Source organism: Eptesicus fuscus, chromosome 10 (genome assembly GCF_027574615.1).
Source record: "Eptesicus fuscus isolate TK198812 chromosome 10, DD_ASM_mEF_20220401, whole genome shotgun sequence".
Classification (NCBI taxonomy): Eukaryota; Metazoa; Chordata; class Mammalia; order Chiroptera; family Vespertilionidae; genus Eptesicus; species Eptesicus fuscus.
The window spans coordinates 57681217-57702123 of NC_072482.1; the positions used below are offsets into that span (position 1 = coordinate 57681217).

The window sequence follows — 20907 nt, forward strand, 5'->3', positions numbered from 1 at the left end:
AGCAAGGACTTACTAGGTATTTGTGGAATAAATGCATGAACTGTCCTGACCACGGAGAAGGCCTGCTGAGCAATTACTATTCCAAGTGAAAACCATCCAATGAGTGAGGGCAGGTGAGGCAGAGTTCCCCGAGGAACATCTGCACTTTACTGAGCTGGTATGTTCTGTAGGCGAAGCTGGGTGCACACCAGGCCCAGAAGGTCTTCTGTGCATGAACCTCAGCAGGGAAGAGGGGAGAGTAAGAAAACTAACATTCACGAGTGCCAATAGTGAGTCAAGCATCAGGCAACGCTTTTACATGTTAATATATGTGTAATATATATAAATGTGAACAAACATGTACATATTAACTCTAAGGGTCACAAGTGAACACACTAAAATGGCTTGTAGAGTGACATGTAATGAATATTAAGAATTAGGATTACCTCTGTACTGAAAAATTGGAATGGAATTAAGTATAATGGAATTAAGTTCTCAAAATAAGATTCAGCTGGATAATCAGAGAGAGGCAGGTTATTTTCTCCCTGATCTTTTCTAAAGGGACTGAATCCATTTTCAGAATCTTCATTCTAGAGCACCCTCTGCTGGGAAAGTGCCTCAAAATGCTTGATTTCTTTGTGTGTGTGTGTGTGAAAGAGCCTCAAAATGCTTGATTTCTGTGTGTGTGTGTGTGTGTGTGTGCGCGTGCGTGCCCAATGCTATACAAATCATTTTAAATAAAGAGCTTTTCTTTTCTTTTCTGTCCAAGAGAACCTTCTAAAATGACAATTTCTATCCTTCCACAATCACTGCCCTACAACGAAAGCCTCACGGTCAATATTAAAAACAACTGATGCCACTCTTCTTCCAAGCCGAATGCTAGGTATCTGTTGCGTGTTACCCCAGGGTCATGAGGGTGCTGCTTGGAGGGCCTGAGAGGCGAGGCTGGTGGGAGGAGGTCAGTGGTGAACACTGCCTGCATTTCCACGGAGAACCCACGGATGTGGCTTCCCCTGGATCAAGAGGCACCAACAAGGTAGCTGGCCTCCAGTCATCTGAAAAGTCCCTGCTGAAAAAGGATGGGTGCAGGGGCAGGAGGTGCCAGACAGGCACAACTCTCAAGGGATCCCTACTGGGAGCAGAAGCTCAGAGGCACAAATGCAAAAACACAGAAAGGTCAGCCAGAGAGTGTATAACCCACATCAGGGAACAGCAAAGCGCAGAGGTTCGCAGAATTGAGGGAATCTCACTCCTAAAGGATGCCTAAGAGCTGGTGGACTGCTGAGCAGCCAGAATCAATCAACAAACAGCTCCCGATGAGCAAAAATCCTGTCCCCCTTCCCTGCCTCCTCCTCCCTGCATGGACACTGAAGACCAAAAGCCAGGGCGGATTCCAGAGGGGAGGGAGGCAATGGGGGTCCTGCCACTGCTCAGGATGACCCCACCTATAAAACGTCACTTCCAAGTTCCGGTCTCAGCATCTCCCAGAGTTTCTGCCTGTCCCTTCATCTTCCCTCCCTGCCAGTCCCCAAGCAACCACTGATCTGTCCACGTCACTATACACTAGTTTGCATTTTCTAGAGTTTTATATAAATGGGATCTAACTCTGTGTGCTCCTTCTCTCCCAGCTTCTTCCACTGAGCATTAATAATTTTTGAGATTTATCCACATGTTGTTAGGTATGTAAATAGGTCATTCCTTTTTATTGCTGAGTAGTATTCCAGTGCAGAGATATACCACAATTTGTTCATACATGTACTTTTTAGTGGACATTTGGGTTATATCCAGCTTGGTTGCTATGACTATTCATGTCCACATCTCTGTATGGAAAAACAAACAAACAGATAAACAAACAAGGGAAAGAATTAAATAGTCCCTACCCCATGTGCTCCCCAAACCTGAGCTGGGGAGAGGGAAGCAGCATAGAAACTGGAGTTGATATCTGGTTTTGGACTGCCACGGAACTTTAGCAACAGACCTAGTACCCCAAAGTGGCCAAGAGGCCACGGGTTCTGTCAGGTGGAAGGTGGTCGTCCTGGGGAGAGATGGGTCATCAGCAACAATGGGAAGAGTAAGGCTACCTCCTGACAGTAGCTTAGAGACTCGTCCAAGGTCAGAAAGACCTGTCCAATGCAGGAAAGCAGAGACATCTGTGAAAGAGGAGCTGAGTCATGAGGAGACAGCAACTAGGACACAAAGGGAAGTCCCCGGTGAACCTGATTGCAACAGCCAAAGGGAGGAGGGCGGCAGCAAGCCAGAGAATCACATCCACTCACACACTCCGCTCCCGCCCACGAGCGCCTCAGACTGCACCCAAAACACCGGCACTCCACACCCTCATGACCTCAAATTCAGCAGCTATGTTCTCACCCAGGAAGCCTGCTTCAGGGTCTATGACAGTGATGGCGAACCTATGACATGCGTGTCAGCACTGACACGCGTAGCCATTTCTGATGACACACGGCCGCTGAGGTGGCCCCATGCCGAGGATGAAACATTTGCTGCTCCTGAGGATGAAACATTTGCGAAATAATGTTTTTTCCTCAAAGTGACACACTACCCGAGTTATGCTCAGTTTTCTGGCGAAGTCTGACACACCAAGCTCAAAAGGTTGCCCATCACTGGTCTATGAGATGCTGTGAATACGTCCTCTCATCACAGACTTTCAGAGCTGAAAAGCCCCGGAGGAAACAAGGCTTGCAGGGGTGAGGTGACTTGCCTAAGGCCACCAGGTAGGACTAGAATAAAATTCTCCTGATTTCTGCTGCAGTACACACCATCACTGTAACACGGGCTCTCCACCCAGAGATACTGTTAAATGCGTTCATGAAATACCAGGTTCAAAATGATGATCCTAAAAACAACTGCTTGAAAAATAGAAGCAACAATTGCAACACATGTATTTGGTGCATGGTTACATAAAGGACGACTGCTTTTCTCTAGGATGTGGGTCACTAAATCAAGGCTGTTAGGAAACTGTTGGCTTCGTTTCCAGCCCATGTCCTGATTGCTCATCGGTACACCAATCATGGGTGACGCTGGTCTAGACAGTCAACAGCACACCGGCCGCTTGGATCCCCCTGGCTTTATCACACTTCCTTGCCTGGTATAAGAAACTCCCACATCAATATTTTTTTTCCTTCATTTAGGTTTTTCTGACCTGGAACTGAATCATCAATTTAGGATGGGCCTCAGGCTTCTGAAGGCTTATACCTACAGAACTATAGTGTTCAGGCTGAAATGACAGGGATCCCCTATGCAGCAAGAAGGTCCTCTCAGCTCAGAACGATCACAGACAGCAGGGTGAGGAAGGATGGGGACACTCGCCTACGTCAGCCTGACCTGCCTAAGCCTTATAGACTTTCTTCGCACTCTTCACTGATTAGGGTCCTGATCCAATATAAAGTCCCTCAGGTCCCACTTTGTCCCTGTAGCATTTTTTTAAAAACAACTTCATTTATTACTTCTGTTCAGTAAAGACGCATCTCTTCACTTACTGCCATTCTTTAAACAGTCACTGCTGTTGTTTAGCGTGACCTCTTGCTCTGAGCAGACACAGAGCACATGGGTGTTAAGAAGATACAGAGGCCTGACATACCCAGCAGGCAGTTCCAGCCACGGACTCTCATGGTAACCAACCCGGCAGGTATCCTATTTTGTCCATGCAATAGGACTGATCACTGCTTCTCAAGGCTGTGGCAAGGATTTCATTAGTCAAGTTATGTAGAGTGAACATCTATTAAATGAATGGTAGAAGGATCACTGAACTACTTAAATCCGCTTTTCTTTTCAGTTGCCTAGCTAGTAGAATGGAATATACAGATGTTAAATGTTCATATGATGTATCGCCCCTGTTATTTTTAAAAACTGCTGCTCATAGCAGCATTATTCTTAACAATGCTACTGGAACAATTCACATGTCCATCGATGAATGAATGCATAAAAAAATGTGGTATATACACTGATGAAATATTCTCCAACTTTAAAAAGAAGACAATTCTGGCATACGCTATGACATGGACAAGCCTTAATATTATGCTAAGTGACATAGCCAGACTCAAAAGGACGAAGACTCTATGACGACATTTATATGAGGCACCTAGAGTAGTCAAATACATGGAGACAGAAAGGAGCAGGGATCGGAGAGTAGGAGGGTGGGGATTTACTGCTTCATGGGAACAGTTTCAATTTTGCAAGATGAAAAAAGTCCTGGAGGTGAACAGTGCTGATGGTTGCACAACAGTGTTAACATATTTACTGCCACACTATACATAAAATGAATAAACTAGTAAACTTTATTTTAGGTATATTTATCATGATTTCAAAAAGTATTGAACAAAAACTAGCTGCTTCAACCAAGTGCTAACAAAGAGATCTGAGCAACCAGAGTTGCATGTATTCCAGTTAAACTGGTTTATTTTTATACCAATTTGCTAAAATATACTGATATTCTGGCATTTTTAGTGTTCCTGTTATTGTATCAACCAAATAATTTTACTTTGATCAAAACAGGCCTGGTTCAATGAAATTATTAGCCTGGAAGGAAAAAATTTCTCCACCACAACATGTTTTTGAATTTATGGTAAGTCCAGAAGGAATAAAATTTGATTACTAAAATATGTTATTTTAGGTTTCCCCCCAAATAAAGATAAAGAGAAACACATGGCCTAATGTTTTTAGGTTGTTTTGGTAGCACATTTTGTCTCCCTAAATTCAGATGAAAGTTAAAATTTATACTATTTTTTAAATAAACACATATCCATAGTAAGCAGAAGCCTAAGGTATGAGGAAAAGCTGATATAAGAAGAAAATTTAGTAGAAACATACCAATACAGTCAGAAGAGCCATTATAAACAAATATGTGAGAAATATGGCAATAGTAACTATACAAGCAAAGCTTGTAGGGTGGGGAATTAGGTAGAAAAGAAAAAGCATGAAAAAAGGGCACAGTTTCAGTTAATAAAATATAAGTCCTATCGATTCATTGTTAACACAGTGAATTAAAGTCTGGCGAAGTTTTTCTGTAAACCTTTGTGGGCCTTGTGGCCTTCTGTGGCAACTACTGAACTCTGGTGTTGGAGGTTGACTGTAGCCACGGACACTGCGTAAACAAAGGATGTGCTGTTCCAATAAAAGTTTATTTACAAAAACTAGCAGTGGGCCAGATCTGGCCTAAGGACAATAGTGTGACAAGCCCTCGGCTAGAGAAACAAAATAAAGAAATAAAGGGACAATTTGGAATAAGGTATATCAACGCACATGAACTAAATACCATGGGTTCCTACTCTTTGCCCCAATGAACCAGACCCATGAGCATAAGTTCAAATTTAAAATGTCCTTTACTTACCAAATTTTTAATTGTCTCTCAGAGAAGAGCTAAATGGCTCAATGAGCTAAAATGTTTCTAGTGGATTCCTCATTCCCACTTAAAAATGGAATGATAGTCTACTTATATTAAAACATTCAGAATGTTTTTCTTTCTTTTTTTTTTTTAAATCCTTACCTGAGGATATGTTTATTTGAGAGAAAGAGAGACAGAAAAATGTCAATGTGAAAGAGAAACATCGATCAATTGCCACCCATATGCGCCCTACAAGGGCATTGAACCCACAACCTGGGTATGTGCCCTGACCAGAAATCGAACCCAAAACCTTTTGGTATACGGGACGATGCCCCAACCAACTGAGCCACCTGGCCAGGGCTGTTTTATTTCTTTAAAAAAGTATTTCTTAGTACCCAGAAGTGAACTCACAGCAGTAAATTCTTACTCTAAGCAACTCTAAGCTTTTTCAATTGATTAGCAAGATACAGAATAAAATCTAGGCCAGTAACTTCAAATATGTATCACTTCAATAGAGGTTGGTTATTGTCAAGATCCCCAAAGAATGTATGAACTATCTAACTATAAGATGGGAAGGTATCGCCCAGCTGGCGTGGCTCAGAGGTTGAGCGCTGACACCATGCACAAGGAGGTCCCGGTTTGATTCCTTGTGAGGGCACATGCCTGGGTTTCAGGCTCAATCCCCAGTAGGGGATGTGCAGGAGGCAGCTGATCAATGATTCTCTCTCATCACTGATGTTTCTATCTGTCTCTCTGAAATCAATAAAAACATATTAAAAAAATAAAACAGGAAGATATCTAAAGGATACTTTTTTAGTGTAAAAACAAACAATCTACACAAAGAGCACAACTGTGTAAAACAGGAAAACACACACTCGCTACAGACTCACCTGCATATGAAAGGAAAATGTTTATTAGTATACTCTCCTCACCTCTAAGTAGGATTCCGAGTTTCACAATGTTCATGTTTCACTTTACGTTATTCTGGACTTTTACATTTGTTTTACCATAGCATGTATAACTTTTAGTAGTAAGATTATGTTGTGACTGCTGTTAAAAGGTTTATCATCAACTTCATTCTTAGGAATAATTGTGAATGCCAATATTTTTAACAAAACAACTATTCCCTCAAAGGACTGACTTCTACCATTCATAAAGGTCATCACGAAACAAGGATATTTACATATACACTCCTTGGGACATGGTCTTTTTGGGTAAAATTTCACAATAGTACAATACCTCAGCTCCACCCATCCATTTAGGCTCATCAGGAAACTCAGCACACAAAATATCTTCTGACTGATCAGTCCCCAAGACATGGTAGCAGAGCTTCTGGTGGAGGTTGCTGGACGTCTCTGTGCCTGGAAGAGTTAACAATGTAGACTGAAACGCAGTGTGCCATTTTAAGAGAATCTATTCCACCCACACTGTACTATGCTAGAGTCAAAGTCACATACGTGGTTGTAGGATATAAGGTTATTACATAAAAGTTCATCGTTTTTCTACATACCAGCAATGAACAAATGGAATTTCAAACTAAAAACACAATACCACTTACATTAGTACCCCCAAATGGAATGCCTAGGTATAAATCTAACAAAATATGTATGAGATCTAGAGGAGGAAAACTATAAAAACTTTGATGAAAGAAATCAAAGAAGAGCTAAATAAATGGGGGAGATACTTCATGTTCATGGTCAGGAAGACTCAATATTGTCAAGATGTCAGTTCTTCTCAACTTGACCTTTCGATTCAATCCAATCCCAGTCAAAATCCCAGCAAGTTATTCAAGTTATTTTGTGGATATTGACAAACTGATTCTAAAGTTTATGTGGAGGAGCAAAAACAAAACAACAGCCAACACTATATTGGAGGACAGACATTATCTGACTTCAAGACTTACTGTAAGTAATCAAGACATTGGTGCCATTGGCAAAAACAGACAAAAAGATCAATGGAATAGAGTAGATAGCCCAGAAACAGGAGCAAGGGTTACACAACAGAGAAAAGATCATTTTTTCTCAACAAACAGTGGATAGCCACGTGTAAAACAATCTAGACACAGACCAGACACACTTCACAAACATGGACTCAAAATGGATCACAGCCCTAACTATACATGCAAAACTATAAATGTCCTAGAAGACAACACAGGAGAAAACCTAGATGACCCTGGGTTTGGTGGTGACTTTTTGGATACAACACCAAAGACACAATTCATGAAAGAACTGAGAAGCTGAACTTCATTCAAATTAAAGCCATCTGCTCGGTGAAAGATACTGTCAAGGAAATGAAAAGACAAGCCACAAACTGGGAGAAAATATTTGCAAAAAAACACATCTGATAAAGGACTGTTATCCCAAATACCCAAAGAATTACTAAAACTCAACAATGAGGAAACAAACACCTGATTAAAAAAATGGGCCAAAGATCTTAACAGACAGTAGAGATGGCAAGTAAGCATATGCAAAGATGTTCCACATCATAGGTCATCAAGAAAATGCAAATACAACCCAGGTATCATTATCAGAATGGCCACAATCCAGAACATGGATGACACCAAATGCTGATGATGTGGAGCAATAGGAACTCTCATCCATTGCTGGTGGGAATGCAAAATGGCACAGCCACTTGGCAAGACAGTTTGGCAGTTTCTTCCAAACCTAAACATACTTCTACCACATGATGCGATAATTGCACTCCTTGGTATTTACCCAAAGGAGTTGAAAACTTATTTATGTTGATGCAAAAACCTGCACACAAATGTTTATAACTGCTTTATTCATAATTGCCAAAACTTGGAAGTAACCAAGATGTTGTAGGTGAGTGCATAAGTAAACCATGCTACATCTAGACAATAGAATATTATTAAGCACTAAAAAGAAATAAACTATCAAGCTGTGAAAAGATATGGAGCAATCTTAAATGCATATGACTAAGTGAAAGAAGCCAATCTGAAAAGGGCAGATAGTCAGTATCAACTAAAGGCATTCTGGAAAAGGCAAAGCTATGGAGTCAGTAAGATCAGTGGTTGCCAGGGGTTAGGAGAGAGGGAGGGAGGGAGGATAAACAGGTGGAACAGAGGATTATCAGGGCAGTGAAACTACCCTGGTATAATGCCACAATGGCGGAAACATATCGTTACACATTTGTGTGAACCCATGGAATGTACAACATAAACTGAAGTCTAATGCAAATGATCGATTTGGGATGATTATGAGGTGTTCATGTAGGCTCATCAACTGTACCACTGTGGTGGAGATGCTGATAATAGGGGAGGCTATGCATGTGTGCGGGCAGGGGATGTATGGGAAATCTCTGTAACCTGTGCTCAATTTTGCTGTGAACCTAAATTGGCTCTAAAAGTGAACTATTAAAAAAAAAGTTAAGAATCAGTTGAATATCATCTGGAAGTAATTCACACATATATGCTGATTTTTGAGGTTGTAGTAAGATTGAACTATTTTTATTTTATTCTGAAAATGTACCAAGCTTTCAGAACAATGAAGAAAAAGATAATACCATGACACACAGTGCAATATCCAGATCTTGTATCATAAAAATGTACACTTGAAATCTCTATGATCCTCTTACCCAATGTCACCCCAGTAAATTTAATGAAAAAAACACCACCACCTCAGAGCACTTGGTGATTTTCCAAGGGTTTTCTGGGAACACTGGTAAGAAGTGCGCAGTAAGAACTGCTCAGCTTTTACTGCAAGGGCCTCCAGCACTCACCCTAAGTGGCTGCTGAGGTTCTCTGGACAAGACGGCAGCAACTGACAGCCGGGAGGTACTGGATTTCTTAGTTCAATCGCAATTGCTATTGTTGCCACTGAAAGTGGAGGATAACTGAAAATGTTTTCCCCAAATTAACTTAATAAACATTGTTCTCTAACAAGAAATGGCCAGTTATATGCTTTTTTGATCTCCCAGAACTTGGAAATAGCCAACAATTTCTAACCCACTGGCACTCTCAGTACAGACACAGAGGTCTTTCTTTAGCCAACATCCTTGATTTTAAAACCTCTTAGCTCCTCTTGTAGATCCCTGGTGAATTCAGAGAAAGGTAGAGTAGCATCATCAAAGGCAGCAGACGGTAAACATAGCCAAAAGAGATGAAAAGTGTTACAGCTTTATTCCCAATTCAACTGAGAGGGGGTGGGGGGGAGACAGAAAGGAGAGCATAACTAAAGATGACAAAGATACAGGAGGTCATGGTAAGGGGGCAACATGTACGGTAGAAAGCACTGGCCAGGCCCAGGCTCTGAAAAAGGTACCCAAGACTCTGCATCCCAGCTCCACAGCTCTAACAAAGGGATCGTAAAACCCCCCGTCAAGACCAGCCCAGAAACATGAGAATGCCATCCCTCGAGTGGAATATGGAGTGGCATAAAGACGCTGAGAAGGTGCAGGACCCTTCCTGTCTGGGAAGATGAGGAGTGAGGGGGGAAAGAAAGAGGGACCACTGGACACAACAGGATCTTTGTGAAACTGAAGAGGAGGAGAATAGATGTGTATGGGAAGTTAACAAGGAGAAAAGTGTCAAGATAAATGCAACCAACAGGGGACTGTAACTTCTGATCAGGGGAAGAGATCAATGATGATTGCAGCAGAAAAATTTTATAATCACTCAACATCATTAAATAAGTTGGTTTTATGAAAAAAATCCATCTTCTCCATGATCCCCCTGGGACGTAGAAACACATCTGTGAAAGACTGATTGCAATAATGGCCTCCATTTTTCACAGTTCCCAGTATCTGCTTGAATAGGGGATGGTAAACAGAATGTAGGGAAGTGACAGCATGACAGCAGCAAGCCCAGGCATCTAAGAAGTTGTGCCTTCAGCTTTCCCTCTTGGAATCCTGCTGAGCTTTCATGCGAACAAGCCTGCTAGAGGATGAGAGACCACATGGAGCAGAGCCGAGGCCCCAGACATGTACAAGTCAAGCCAACTGACCTGCAGCTGACCACAGACAGATACACGATGGAACTCAGCTAAGCCCAGAAGAACTGCCTGGACAACCCATAGACTCAAGCAAAATAAATGGTCATTATTCTAAACCACTGAGGTTTGGGGTGACCTGTTACACAACAAAGTTACCTGGTATAACGTTCTTTGAGGAACCCTGGCTCTAGACCAAGCATGTCAAACTCAAAGGCTAACACGGGCCAAATAAACAAGTTTAAGTTTATGTGGGCCGCAAAAAAACAAAAGCTTCAATTTTCATAGAAACGTAGGTTTATTTCTATAGGCATGCTAAATACAAAGGGCTGAAATAAATGAGTAATCGTTAACATAAAGTAATAGACATTTTAATAAAAACTAATATTTTTTCTTGAACATTAACTTACCAGGCACTGAATAACTGCACAAATTAATAAGTGTAACACAAATAAACCTATTTTTCTTGTTCTCCAAAAGCAAAATATTTCCTGTTGCGCACACCAAACAAGTCAGTCCAAGACTAATGATGTGGCAATTGGCTGCTAAAATATTCGCTGCTAGTAGTAGTGGAGAGAAATGGTGCGCCTGCGCATAAGGCATGTAAGGGAAATGAATGCAACACGATTATAGTGATCAGTCATTAGCGAATGTTGTAGTTCGTTATTAATAACTAAAGGCCCAGTGCATGAATTCGTGCATGGGTGGGGTCCCTCAGCCTAGACAGCGATTGGGGCCGATTGGGGCCAGCCAGGGGGAGGGGCTGTGGGAGGTTGGCCAGCCAGGAGGAGGGGCTACGGGAGGTTGGCTGCCCTGATCAGGGCCATCAGGCCACCCGGCTGGGGCAGGGGCTGTGGGACATTGGCCAGCCAGCCGGGGGGAGGGGCCATGAGAGGTTGGCTGAGGGAGCACACTGACCACCAGGGGGCAGATCCTGTGTTGAGCATCTGCCCCCTGGTGGTCAGTGTGCTCCCTCAGCCAACCTCTCATGGGCCCTCCCCCCGGCTGGCCGGCCAATGTCCTACAGCCCCTGCCCCAGTTAGTGCATGTCATAGCGACTGGTTGACTGGTCCTTCGGTCACTTAGGCTCTTATATATATACCAGAGGCCCGTTGCATGAAGATTCATGCAATAGGCCTTCCTTCCCCTGGCTGCTGGCACCGGTTTTCCTCCGGCACCCGGGACCCAGGCCTTCGTTCCAGTCACAGTGGAAAAGCCAAGCCTCAAGGTTTCTCCGCTCCGGCCACAGTGGAGAAGCCAAGCCTCTTCAGTCTTCAGTCTTCGCTCTGCACCTTTGTATGCAAATTAACCCGCCATCTTTATTGGGTTAATTTGCACATTCACTCCTGGTTGGCTGGTGGGTGTCGCAGAGGTACGGTCAATTGTGTATTTCTCTTTTATTAGTGTAGATTAGTGGCCTGGTGCACAGATTCATGCACATTGAAAGGAAATTAATTAGAAAAAAAGATTCATGCTGTAATTACTTTACTGCAAAAAATTACATATCAAAATAGTATATATAATATAGTATTACAAAATTAAAACATGCGTGCGATTGGCACCAGAGAGAGCTTTATATATATTGCACATGTGCAAGTCAATGTTTATTTTTAAATTGCCATTGTGCATCATATGTACTGGCCAGTCGGATGGTTGATGAATAAATTGCAATGTGGTTCACACTGAATGTCAACTAAAACAACCAAATTCACGATCGACAATGACAGATTGAAACACGTGTGGGATTGGTGCCAGCGAGAGCTTTACATGTATTGCACATGCGCGAGGCAATGTTTCTTTTTAAATTGCCAGTGTGCATATGTACCGGCCGGTTGGTCGGGCATACAGTCGTTCACTTAGCCTTTTATATATATAGATAGATTATGTATAACAGAATATTGTAAAAATTAAGTTACGGAATTTTTATTAAAATGTTTCTTACATACCGTTATATTGTCTGGGCCCCCAAAATATTCACTCTGGGCCGAGAGTTTGACATGCTTGCTCTAGACCAAACTGTTAGGGATTAGTTTTTCTTTTAAAGTTATGGGAGTCACACTTCTATTTCATAAAAAAAGGTGCCTTCACCTGAAGTCTTAACGTACCATCACTTTTTCCATCTTGTTGGGGGTAAGAGTTGTAGAACATTCCCTTCCCATCATGGGTCCAGGCCATACAGCTGAACTTGACTCTTTCAAGAACATCTGGAAGCTCTTTGGCACCATCAACTTTCATAAACTTAATTGTCACCCAGTCGGAGCCACTGGCACTCAGACCATAAGCAAAATATTCACCGTCTTCACTGAATGCATAGCCTATGGAACACAGGAGAAATCAAACAGTGATGGGGACACAGTGGCTGGCCCTGCTCACTGCCCTGCGCTGTCCCACAACGCTGCCATACACGGAGGCAGAATGTGGTAGTGAGGAACTCTGAGGGCCAAGCCCATGTCTTACAGGCATTTGCCTTATGACCTTAAGCAAGTCTTCCTTTCTTCATCTGTAAAATGAAGTGTTGGATTATACGTCCTCTAAGATGCTTCTATTTTTTAATTTCTCTCAGTTAAAAGCAGAGCTCATCTCGGACTTTCAGCACCTTTTATTTACACTCTAAAGGGAACAAGTAAGCAGTAAGGAAACTGCCTTTGGAGTAATGATTGAATTAGGACACACACCGTGAAACAGAACTAAAATGGAGTCGTTAGGTAATTTTTGGAATGGATTCCAAACTATCTGAGATCATTCTTTACAACCCCATTTCCTGAGCACTACTGGTACTGGAGGATTATCGTCCACACCATCCGGACACCACCAGCCCAGGCAAACAAGGCCTGAGGGTCTGCCATGAAGACCTCACACAGCCCACGTTCCAGAAGTGACCGTGGAAAAGGAAGAAAAGCAACACCATCTATGGACTACTCCACTGTGTCCAATTCTTTAGGGACATGACGGATAGATCATTGTAATCACCATGGAATGTTTCCTGACAAACAGTTACACATGTATAGCAGCTTTCATCATTATGAATAATCATTATGGTACAGCATTTGGTACCAGACACCAACACGAGAAATTTCCAATTTCCTCTTAGGATGTTTGTTGAACTTTACTGGTGGGGGGGGGGGGGGTTGTCGGGGAGGGAGTGGAAATTATTCTAAAGAAAACCAACTATTTTCAGAGGTTTTCTACTAGTTTTACATGAGACCTCTATTAATGGGAAATATGTCTAAAACTTTAAAAAGCCTACTTATTAATCACTTACAATTCCTATAAAATATCCAGGATATGTAATTGCAGAAAAGAATCTAGAAGATGATGGGGAGAAAATATTCACTTTTCACTCTATATAACATTGTAGTGTTTGAACTAGCTATATGTAATTATAAAATTTTCAGAAAAATTCCAAATAAAAATTTTGATTTCAAATTATATTTTACTTAGTTTTGTTAATTCTCACCCAAGGTAGTTTTTCCATTGATTTCTAGAGAGAGTGGAGGAGAGGGGGAGAAATAGAGGGAAACATCGATGTGAGAGAGGCACATCATTTGGTTGCCTCCCACACGAGCCTGCAACTGAGGTACATGCCCTTGACCAAAATTGAACCCATAAACCTTCAGTCAGCAGGCTGACACTTTATCCACGGAGCCAAACCAGCCAGGGTTCAAATATGTATTTTTAAAATGTATATACTACGCCCTAGCTGGTTTGGCTCAGTGGATAGAGCGTCGACCTGCAGACTGAAGGGTTCCGGGTTCGATTCTGGTCAAGGGCACATGCCCGGGGTTGCAGGCTTGATCCCCAGTGGGGGGTGTGCAGGATACAGACGATCAATGATTCCTTCTCATCACTGATGTTTCTCTCTCTCCCCCCCCCTTTCCCTTCCTCTCTGAAATCAATAAAAAAAATATATTTTTAAAAATGTATATACTATCAAAAGAATCTGAATGTTTATCACCCATACTGTAATTTCCCTATAATACCACTGTCAAAGACTGAAGCCAGGTCCTGTGTTGAATTTTCCTTTTCATCCATCAGGACATGAAGATGGCAACAATTACATAAAAAAGTTACTAGAATGAATTATCAAAGTGAGAGGTGAGACTCTGTTATAATGAAGTCTTTCTGGATGAGTTGCAAGATAGACCTTTGTTAAAACTAAATGAATCCTACATTATTTCACAGGACCAGTATATTAATAAGTTCATTTAACTCCAAGTTCCAATTCATGGAAGAATGCTCTTATTAAGCTGGCTCGCATCTTATTACTTTCAATACCAGTTAGTAAAGAATCATCATTTACATACACAGCCCATTTGGAGAGGAGGAGAGGGAACCACTAAAAGACTGAATGCCTTTATAAAAGGGTCCTTGCACAGATCTGTTTAATTCCCACCTAACTGACTATAGGACTACAGTGTTCCAACTGCTCAATTCTGTAGGACTGAACCTACAACCGTGCTTTCTTAATAAAACAGAAGATGCTACAGAAGATGAGCCAACTGCACCAAAAACATCTGAAATGCTACCAAGATGTGGTTCTCAGAGGATACAGTTATTAAGCCATAGAACAGCAAACCTCCTAACCCTAGGACTAGTGTTTATGCCACAAACCTGGGGTAATCTTTATGGCCTGTGGAGGAGGGTATCTTCGGGACAGGATTATTTAGGAGACATATAGCAACTGTAGGCTAAACTTAATCAGTTTTTAAACTTGCATCTTTAGAGGTCAGGGTACCAAGTTGTCCAATTTTTACAAGACTGTATGTTTTTACTTTTAATTCTAACATACTGACAATTATCTAAATTTTAAAATTCATAATCAATCTCCCCCCCAAGGAAATGGATCTCATAAATACTCCTTCCTATTTTATATTTATAGTTGAAACATTCTTTGCATAGCTTAAATTTCTTATAGAAGAGGATTGTGTTTCTAATCACAGATGGTTCTCAGGGATATTATGGGAAATGATGAAGCTACTTCAGGGTCTCAGAAGCCCTAGGCGCTAATTTGAGGCCAGTGACAAGTATTCTCCAGATCTGCTTCATGCCATCGGAAGGACACGTGACTACTCACGTGTCCGAAATACACTGTGCAAAAGTAGCTCTCCTGACATAGTGTGTGCATCTGTTCTGCAACAGGGTCCACGCTCTGTCTGGCATTTCAGAGGTGAGGTGACTGCTCCAACACAGAGCGTGGAGTGGGGGCCTGGGACTCCCGGGGGCCTGGCTGTGGAGCACTCACCTCGAAGCGCCACCGTGCCATCGTCGGAGAGTACGTTGGGGTCTAGGAACACCCTGGCTTCACCCTCTAAGGAATCCTGTACATATAATACTCGCTGGTTCTGCAAACCTGTATTGTAAAAATAGAAATACCTGCGGGACAGAGACAGTCTTTATTTAGCGGTGGAGTTGTCTATTTGTGGAGTAAAACCAAATGCACATAAGCAAACACACACACACACACACACACACACACACACACACACACACACACGTACCGCAGCAAACGGGACATGGGGACTAGGCTGTAGTTCCCACCATCTCCCTGTACCTCGAGTTTATCTGAATTGCTTTAAGTATTCAAATTCTGCACCTTAACTAAACAGAGACAAAGACTTTTATTTGCTAAATAAAAGGCTGCTGGGTCGGGGTCGGCAAACCTTTTCTGTAACGGGCAAGACTGAAAATATTTCAGGCTTTGTGGCCACACATCTCCGCTGCCACTACACAACTGTGAGTTGTACAGAAGCAGCCAAGGACAATATATAAGTGAATGGACATGGCTGCGTGCCATTTAAGCCTCATTAATAAAAGCAGGTGGTGGGCAGGGCTTGGCATGCAGATCCACTTTGTTGATCCTTGGGGGAAAAGGGGATACTGAATTATTGATGATGCTTCCAATGAGGCTTAAAAAACCAACTAGAGAATATGCTTGAGTGTGAGTAAGAAAACAAGAGAAGCAAATTATTAGGTTCTACTTCCTGGACAATTTTCATTTTTGGATAGAAGAAATGCATATAATAAAATCTTTTCAAGTAGTATAAACCAAAGATAATTAAATTTTAGAGGCAAACAAATCTCCATTGTTGTTTATGAATCATGCCATCTCACCAATTACTAGCCATAAGAAAACAATAGTTTTTTACACTCTAGATTTTGTCGTAGGACATATCTATACTAAATTTCTTTCTCTGTTTTTCTTTTTTGGTGATCATGTTCGTTGTTTTTAATTTATTTTTAATTATAGTGACATCTACTAAATTTCTTAATCCTTATTTTAAGAATTTGGACAATAGACCAAAAGATATTCTCATATTTAAGCATAGAAATGAATCCATTTTATAATGAATTAATTTGATAAACTGGTAAGTTATTCAGAACTTGTTTTATCATTTAAGAACGCATTCAATTAGAAAAGTGAAATAAAATTAAGTGAAAGCAATGTCACGTACCGCTTTCCTTTCTTGAAGTGGCAACTATACTTGGGGTAGTCGTACAGCTCAGTCATCCTCTCCTTGTATAAACCTCGGATGGGGCACTGCTCCAGGAACGGCACCGTGATCTTGTTCTGGGCCTCCACAAAAGCCTGCAGGAAAAAGGTACATGGCCCGAGAAAGTCAGATATAAAATTTACCACGAGTAATGTTACACTTTTATAACTTGTATCAGAGAGATGCAGCAATTCCACTTCTGGGACTAGATCCAAAGATGTTGAAGCGATATTACCTACAATAGCCAAGATACGGAAATGCTCTAAGTGTCCGCTGACGGATCGGATGGATAAAGAAAATGTGATAAATACGTATGTACAACGGACTATTACTCAGCCACAAAAGGGAGGAAATTCTGCCATTTGTGACAACACGAATAGACCTTGAGTGCATTATGCTAAGTGAAATGAATCAGCAGAGAAAGACAAATACTGTATGATCTCACTTATATGTGGAACCTAAAAAAAAACCCCACACAAACATTCACAGAAGAGAGATCAGATTTGTGGTTACCAAAGGCAGGGAGGTGGAGAGAGAGGGAATTGGATAAAGGTGGTCAAAGGTACAAACTTCTAGTTATAAAATAAGTATCAAGGATGCAATATCTAATATGATGACTATAGTTAACACTGCTGTATGATACATATAAATAAGTTGTAAGGAGAGTTAATCCTGAGTTCTCATCATACAACATGTTTTTTCTTTGTATCAATATCAGATGGTAGAGATTAACAAAACTTAATGTGGTAATCATTTCACAATATATGTGTAAGTCAAGTCATTATGCTGTATACCTTAATGTTACACAGAACTGGGGGAGGGAGGTAGACTAAAAAATGTAACAGTGAAAGCATATTTTCCCTCAATAAATAACGAATATTTACATGGCACAAACTTCGTACCAGGCAAGTATTAACTCATTTGGAACTCATAATCGGAGGTTCTTTAATTAGCCCACCTCTGTGGATAGGGAAACTGAGTCTCAGAGGGGTTAAAAAGCTGCCCAGCATCATGCAGCTAGGCAATGGCCGAGCTGGCTCCTGTGGATCCATGCTCTGAACAAGCACACCACGCGGCTGCTCGGATCACACACGGCCAGTAAACCACACGCGCGCTGTGCTGAGGCTCTGGGCTGCTTAGTCAGCAGCTGGGGTCCCAAACAACATCAGAGTTAAAGAAATAAGGTTAGGGATACCTAGGCGTTGTTTTCATCAATTTTGTTTTTGACTTACTATTTTTCTAAGACCTACTACCTTGTCAAGTTCACTAACATTTTTTAAAATTGGAAAATGAGTGGCACTGAATATCTATAATACATGGTTTATACGTAAAGCAAGCGGTGGCCTGCAGGAAGGCAGGGGACGCTGCCAGAGTAGTTTTTTTACAACAACGATCACTTGTAGCCAAGCATACCCTGTTGATAACTTAAGCACTTAGAAAGTAGCTTCTGATTTTTGCTACGAAATGGATACATCGTTGCAAAGCCACTCAAGAGGCAGCATTTTGGAGATTACTAAGCACATGCAGGAGCATTACCCGATATCATGGGGGAAGGAAAGCCATGCCTACATGGCAGGTATGGCAATGGAGGTGGCCAGTCGCCGATCAAGGTCATGCAGTGAGTTAGCAATAGCTCTGAATTACTTTATTCCAGACACTGTGACTGGAGCTGACGCCATGTCTGATATGGGACGTGGAGAGGAAGCAGACCCACCCAGGGGAGCAGGGGGGCAGCCTGGGCCTCCTCTGATTTTCTCCCGCTTGGGCTGGGCAGGACAGGCACCTTGGGGTGCTGGACCACCAATGAGGACTTAGTAAGAACCTAGGGTGCCTCAGCCCTAATCCTGGCGTTGTGAATGGAGGGGGGACAAGTCTAAGACCAGCTTCCGTGAGAGAAGAAGCCACATGGGATGGCTGGTCCCTAAAAGGAGCAGGAGTGGCGATTACAATGGGAGTGAGATGGGGAAAATGGGCACAGTGCACGGTAATGTGTCGTTTCGATAGCTATTTCCCAGAAGGGCCTGACCCCGCCCTCTGAGGAGGGTGCCCTGCAAACTTCCATTTCTCGTCCTCTGATCTGTGTTTGGATGAGGCTGCATCTAGGCCCTCTCCTGGCTGCAGGACAGCCTGGCTCTAGGCGGACCATGGTGAGCCCCAGAGTCACAGACTGCCCGGGTGTTCTCCTTGGAAAGGTGGAATTGTGTTCTCCGATCGTGTCTCAATTCTGCTTTGCTTCTCTTACACGCCTCATGGCACAATCACAACTGCGGCAACAGAATCCGTCGCAGGCGAAAGCAGACACGTGGCTCTTCCCGTTTAAAATGTTCATAACACTGTTAGGCCAGGTATAACAATGCGACCAAATACCTACATAACTCTAGGATTATTACATCCAAATCTGCCACCTCCCCGCCCCACAAGTGTTAGGCAATTACTTTAAATAGAGCAGTATTTAAGGACTGCACCCTTCCAAGTCAAATACCTAGACGCAAAACCAAACAGTGTTCAAATTCCTTCACGTCTGAAGTTCTTTCACAGTAGTAAACATCTTTATAACTCGGGCAAATCCTTTTCCTGAAGGTGGTGGGAAACTTTCTGTAAAGGGGCTTTGTGAACTCTAGGGCTCCACAGAATGCCAATAAAATTCCTGGCATTTTAACCAGGAAAACACCTTCTTGCTCACTTATGGATTTAATAGTCTGGTTTCTTGGTCTAAAATTTAGAACAAATTTTGGGGAAAGGTAAAAGGAAGAAACCTGGAGGAATTACATGATGATAAAGAAGCAGATTGGGGAGAACTAAAATCCTCTTTGTTCCTCAGCTGTTTCAGCATCCAAAGTCACACTTCACGATGTTATCAAAAGAACGGAAACCTGAGAGCCCATTAACGACACCTGCAGCAAAGCCTCTAAAAGGATCAACAGTTCAGATTCTATAGCTGTGGATGAATCTGAACACATTTTCCTAAGAAAAGCTAGTCAAAACAAAGAAATCTTGTTCAGATATCATTAGAAAGCTTCAAAGCAAAGTTTCTGTTATGCAAGATGAATAAATTCCAGAGGTCCGCTGTACAATATTGTGCCTATGGTTAACGATACTGTATTGTACACATAAAATTTTAAAAGGGTGGACCTCATATAAGTTAATTCTTACCATTAAAGGAAAAAAAAAAATGCAAAGTGCCTCGGCAGAGGGTCGTTCGGTATGGGAGCTGGAGATTCCTTTACCCCAACTGCCTTCAGGAAGAATTTTTTCAAATTGTCCTCACATGTCCTGTATTTCAATCCACAAAATACCTCAAGTCCTTTTACAAGTACAATTCTTACATATGTAATACAAATGATGCATAGTTACTCATTACACACACACACACACACACACACACACACACACACACACCAGCATGACTATATAACATGGAATTACAAAGATGAATTAAGGATAAAAATAAGTGCTACAGGAGAACAAATGAAGGGCACTACTTCCAGGATAAGGCGGGGCAGACTGGGGTAGAGGCCATGTCAGGACGACCGGGAGGGAGGTCCAGGCAGAAGACCAACTTGGGCACTAGTATCCACCTCCAAATACCAATAAAAGCTAGAGTAGTGCTATCTACATCCCACTGCTGCAAACTACAAATGTGTGTGTGTGTGTGTGTGTGTGTGTGTGTGTGTGTGTGTGATATGACCTGTTTAAGCAACTATCAGGGGGCTCTGAGAAAGGCAATGTGGGTGTCACAGCATGGCCTGGCAGAACACCAGGATCCCACACATCCAGGTGGCCAGAGGGGACGCACACTTGCACCCCCTCTACTGGAAGTTTAGCAGGATCTGGAAGGGCAGGGATAACCCCATAAAAAAAATCAAAAGGTGGCAAAACTCACCCCTGAGGCTGCAGGACCCAGGGCCAGGAGGGCCGAGCAGCCACACAGAAAACAGAAAGCCAGAGGCAGCGGCTTTAGGGAACATGCCTAGAAACTGTGACTATAGATGGAATAATGCATGTTATCCTATCTAATAAAAGAGAAACATGCAAATTGACAGTGCCTCTGCTACGCCCACAAGCCACGCCCACCAGCCAATCAGGAGTGCGTATGCAAATTAACCCAACCAAGATTGTGGTTAATTTGCATATCCAGGCGCAGAGCGAA

The 20907-nt window shown here is 42.2% G+C and overlaps 1 protein-coding gene across 4 annotated transcripts in view; it reads right to left on the reverse strand.

The window, feature by feature from the left end:
• Positions 1–20907, reverse strand: part of PREP (prolyl endopeptidase) — a 111859-nt gene that overhangs the window by 73323 nt on the left and 17629 nt on the right. For all 4 annotated transcript variants that reach the window (XM_054722156.1, XM_054722158.1, XM_008154610.3 and 1 more), the window contains 4 exons: positions 16719–16852; positions 15509–15639; positions 12372–12581; positions 6560–6681 (listed from right to left, as the gene is read on the reverse strand). In XM_054722156.1, the coding sequence (XP_054578131.1) occupies positions 6560–6681; positions 12372–12581; positions 15509–15639; positions 16719–16852 (597 nt within the window). The remainder of the gene's footprint in view (positions 1–6559; positions 6682–12371; positions 12582–15508; positions 15640–16718; positions 16853–20907) is intronic.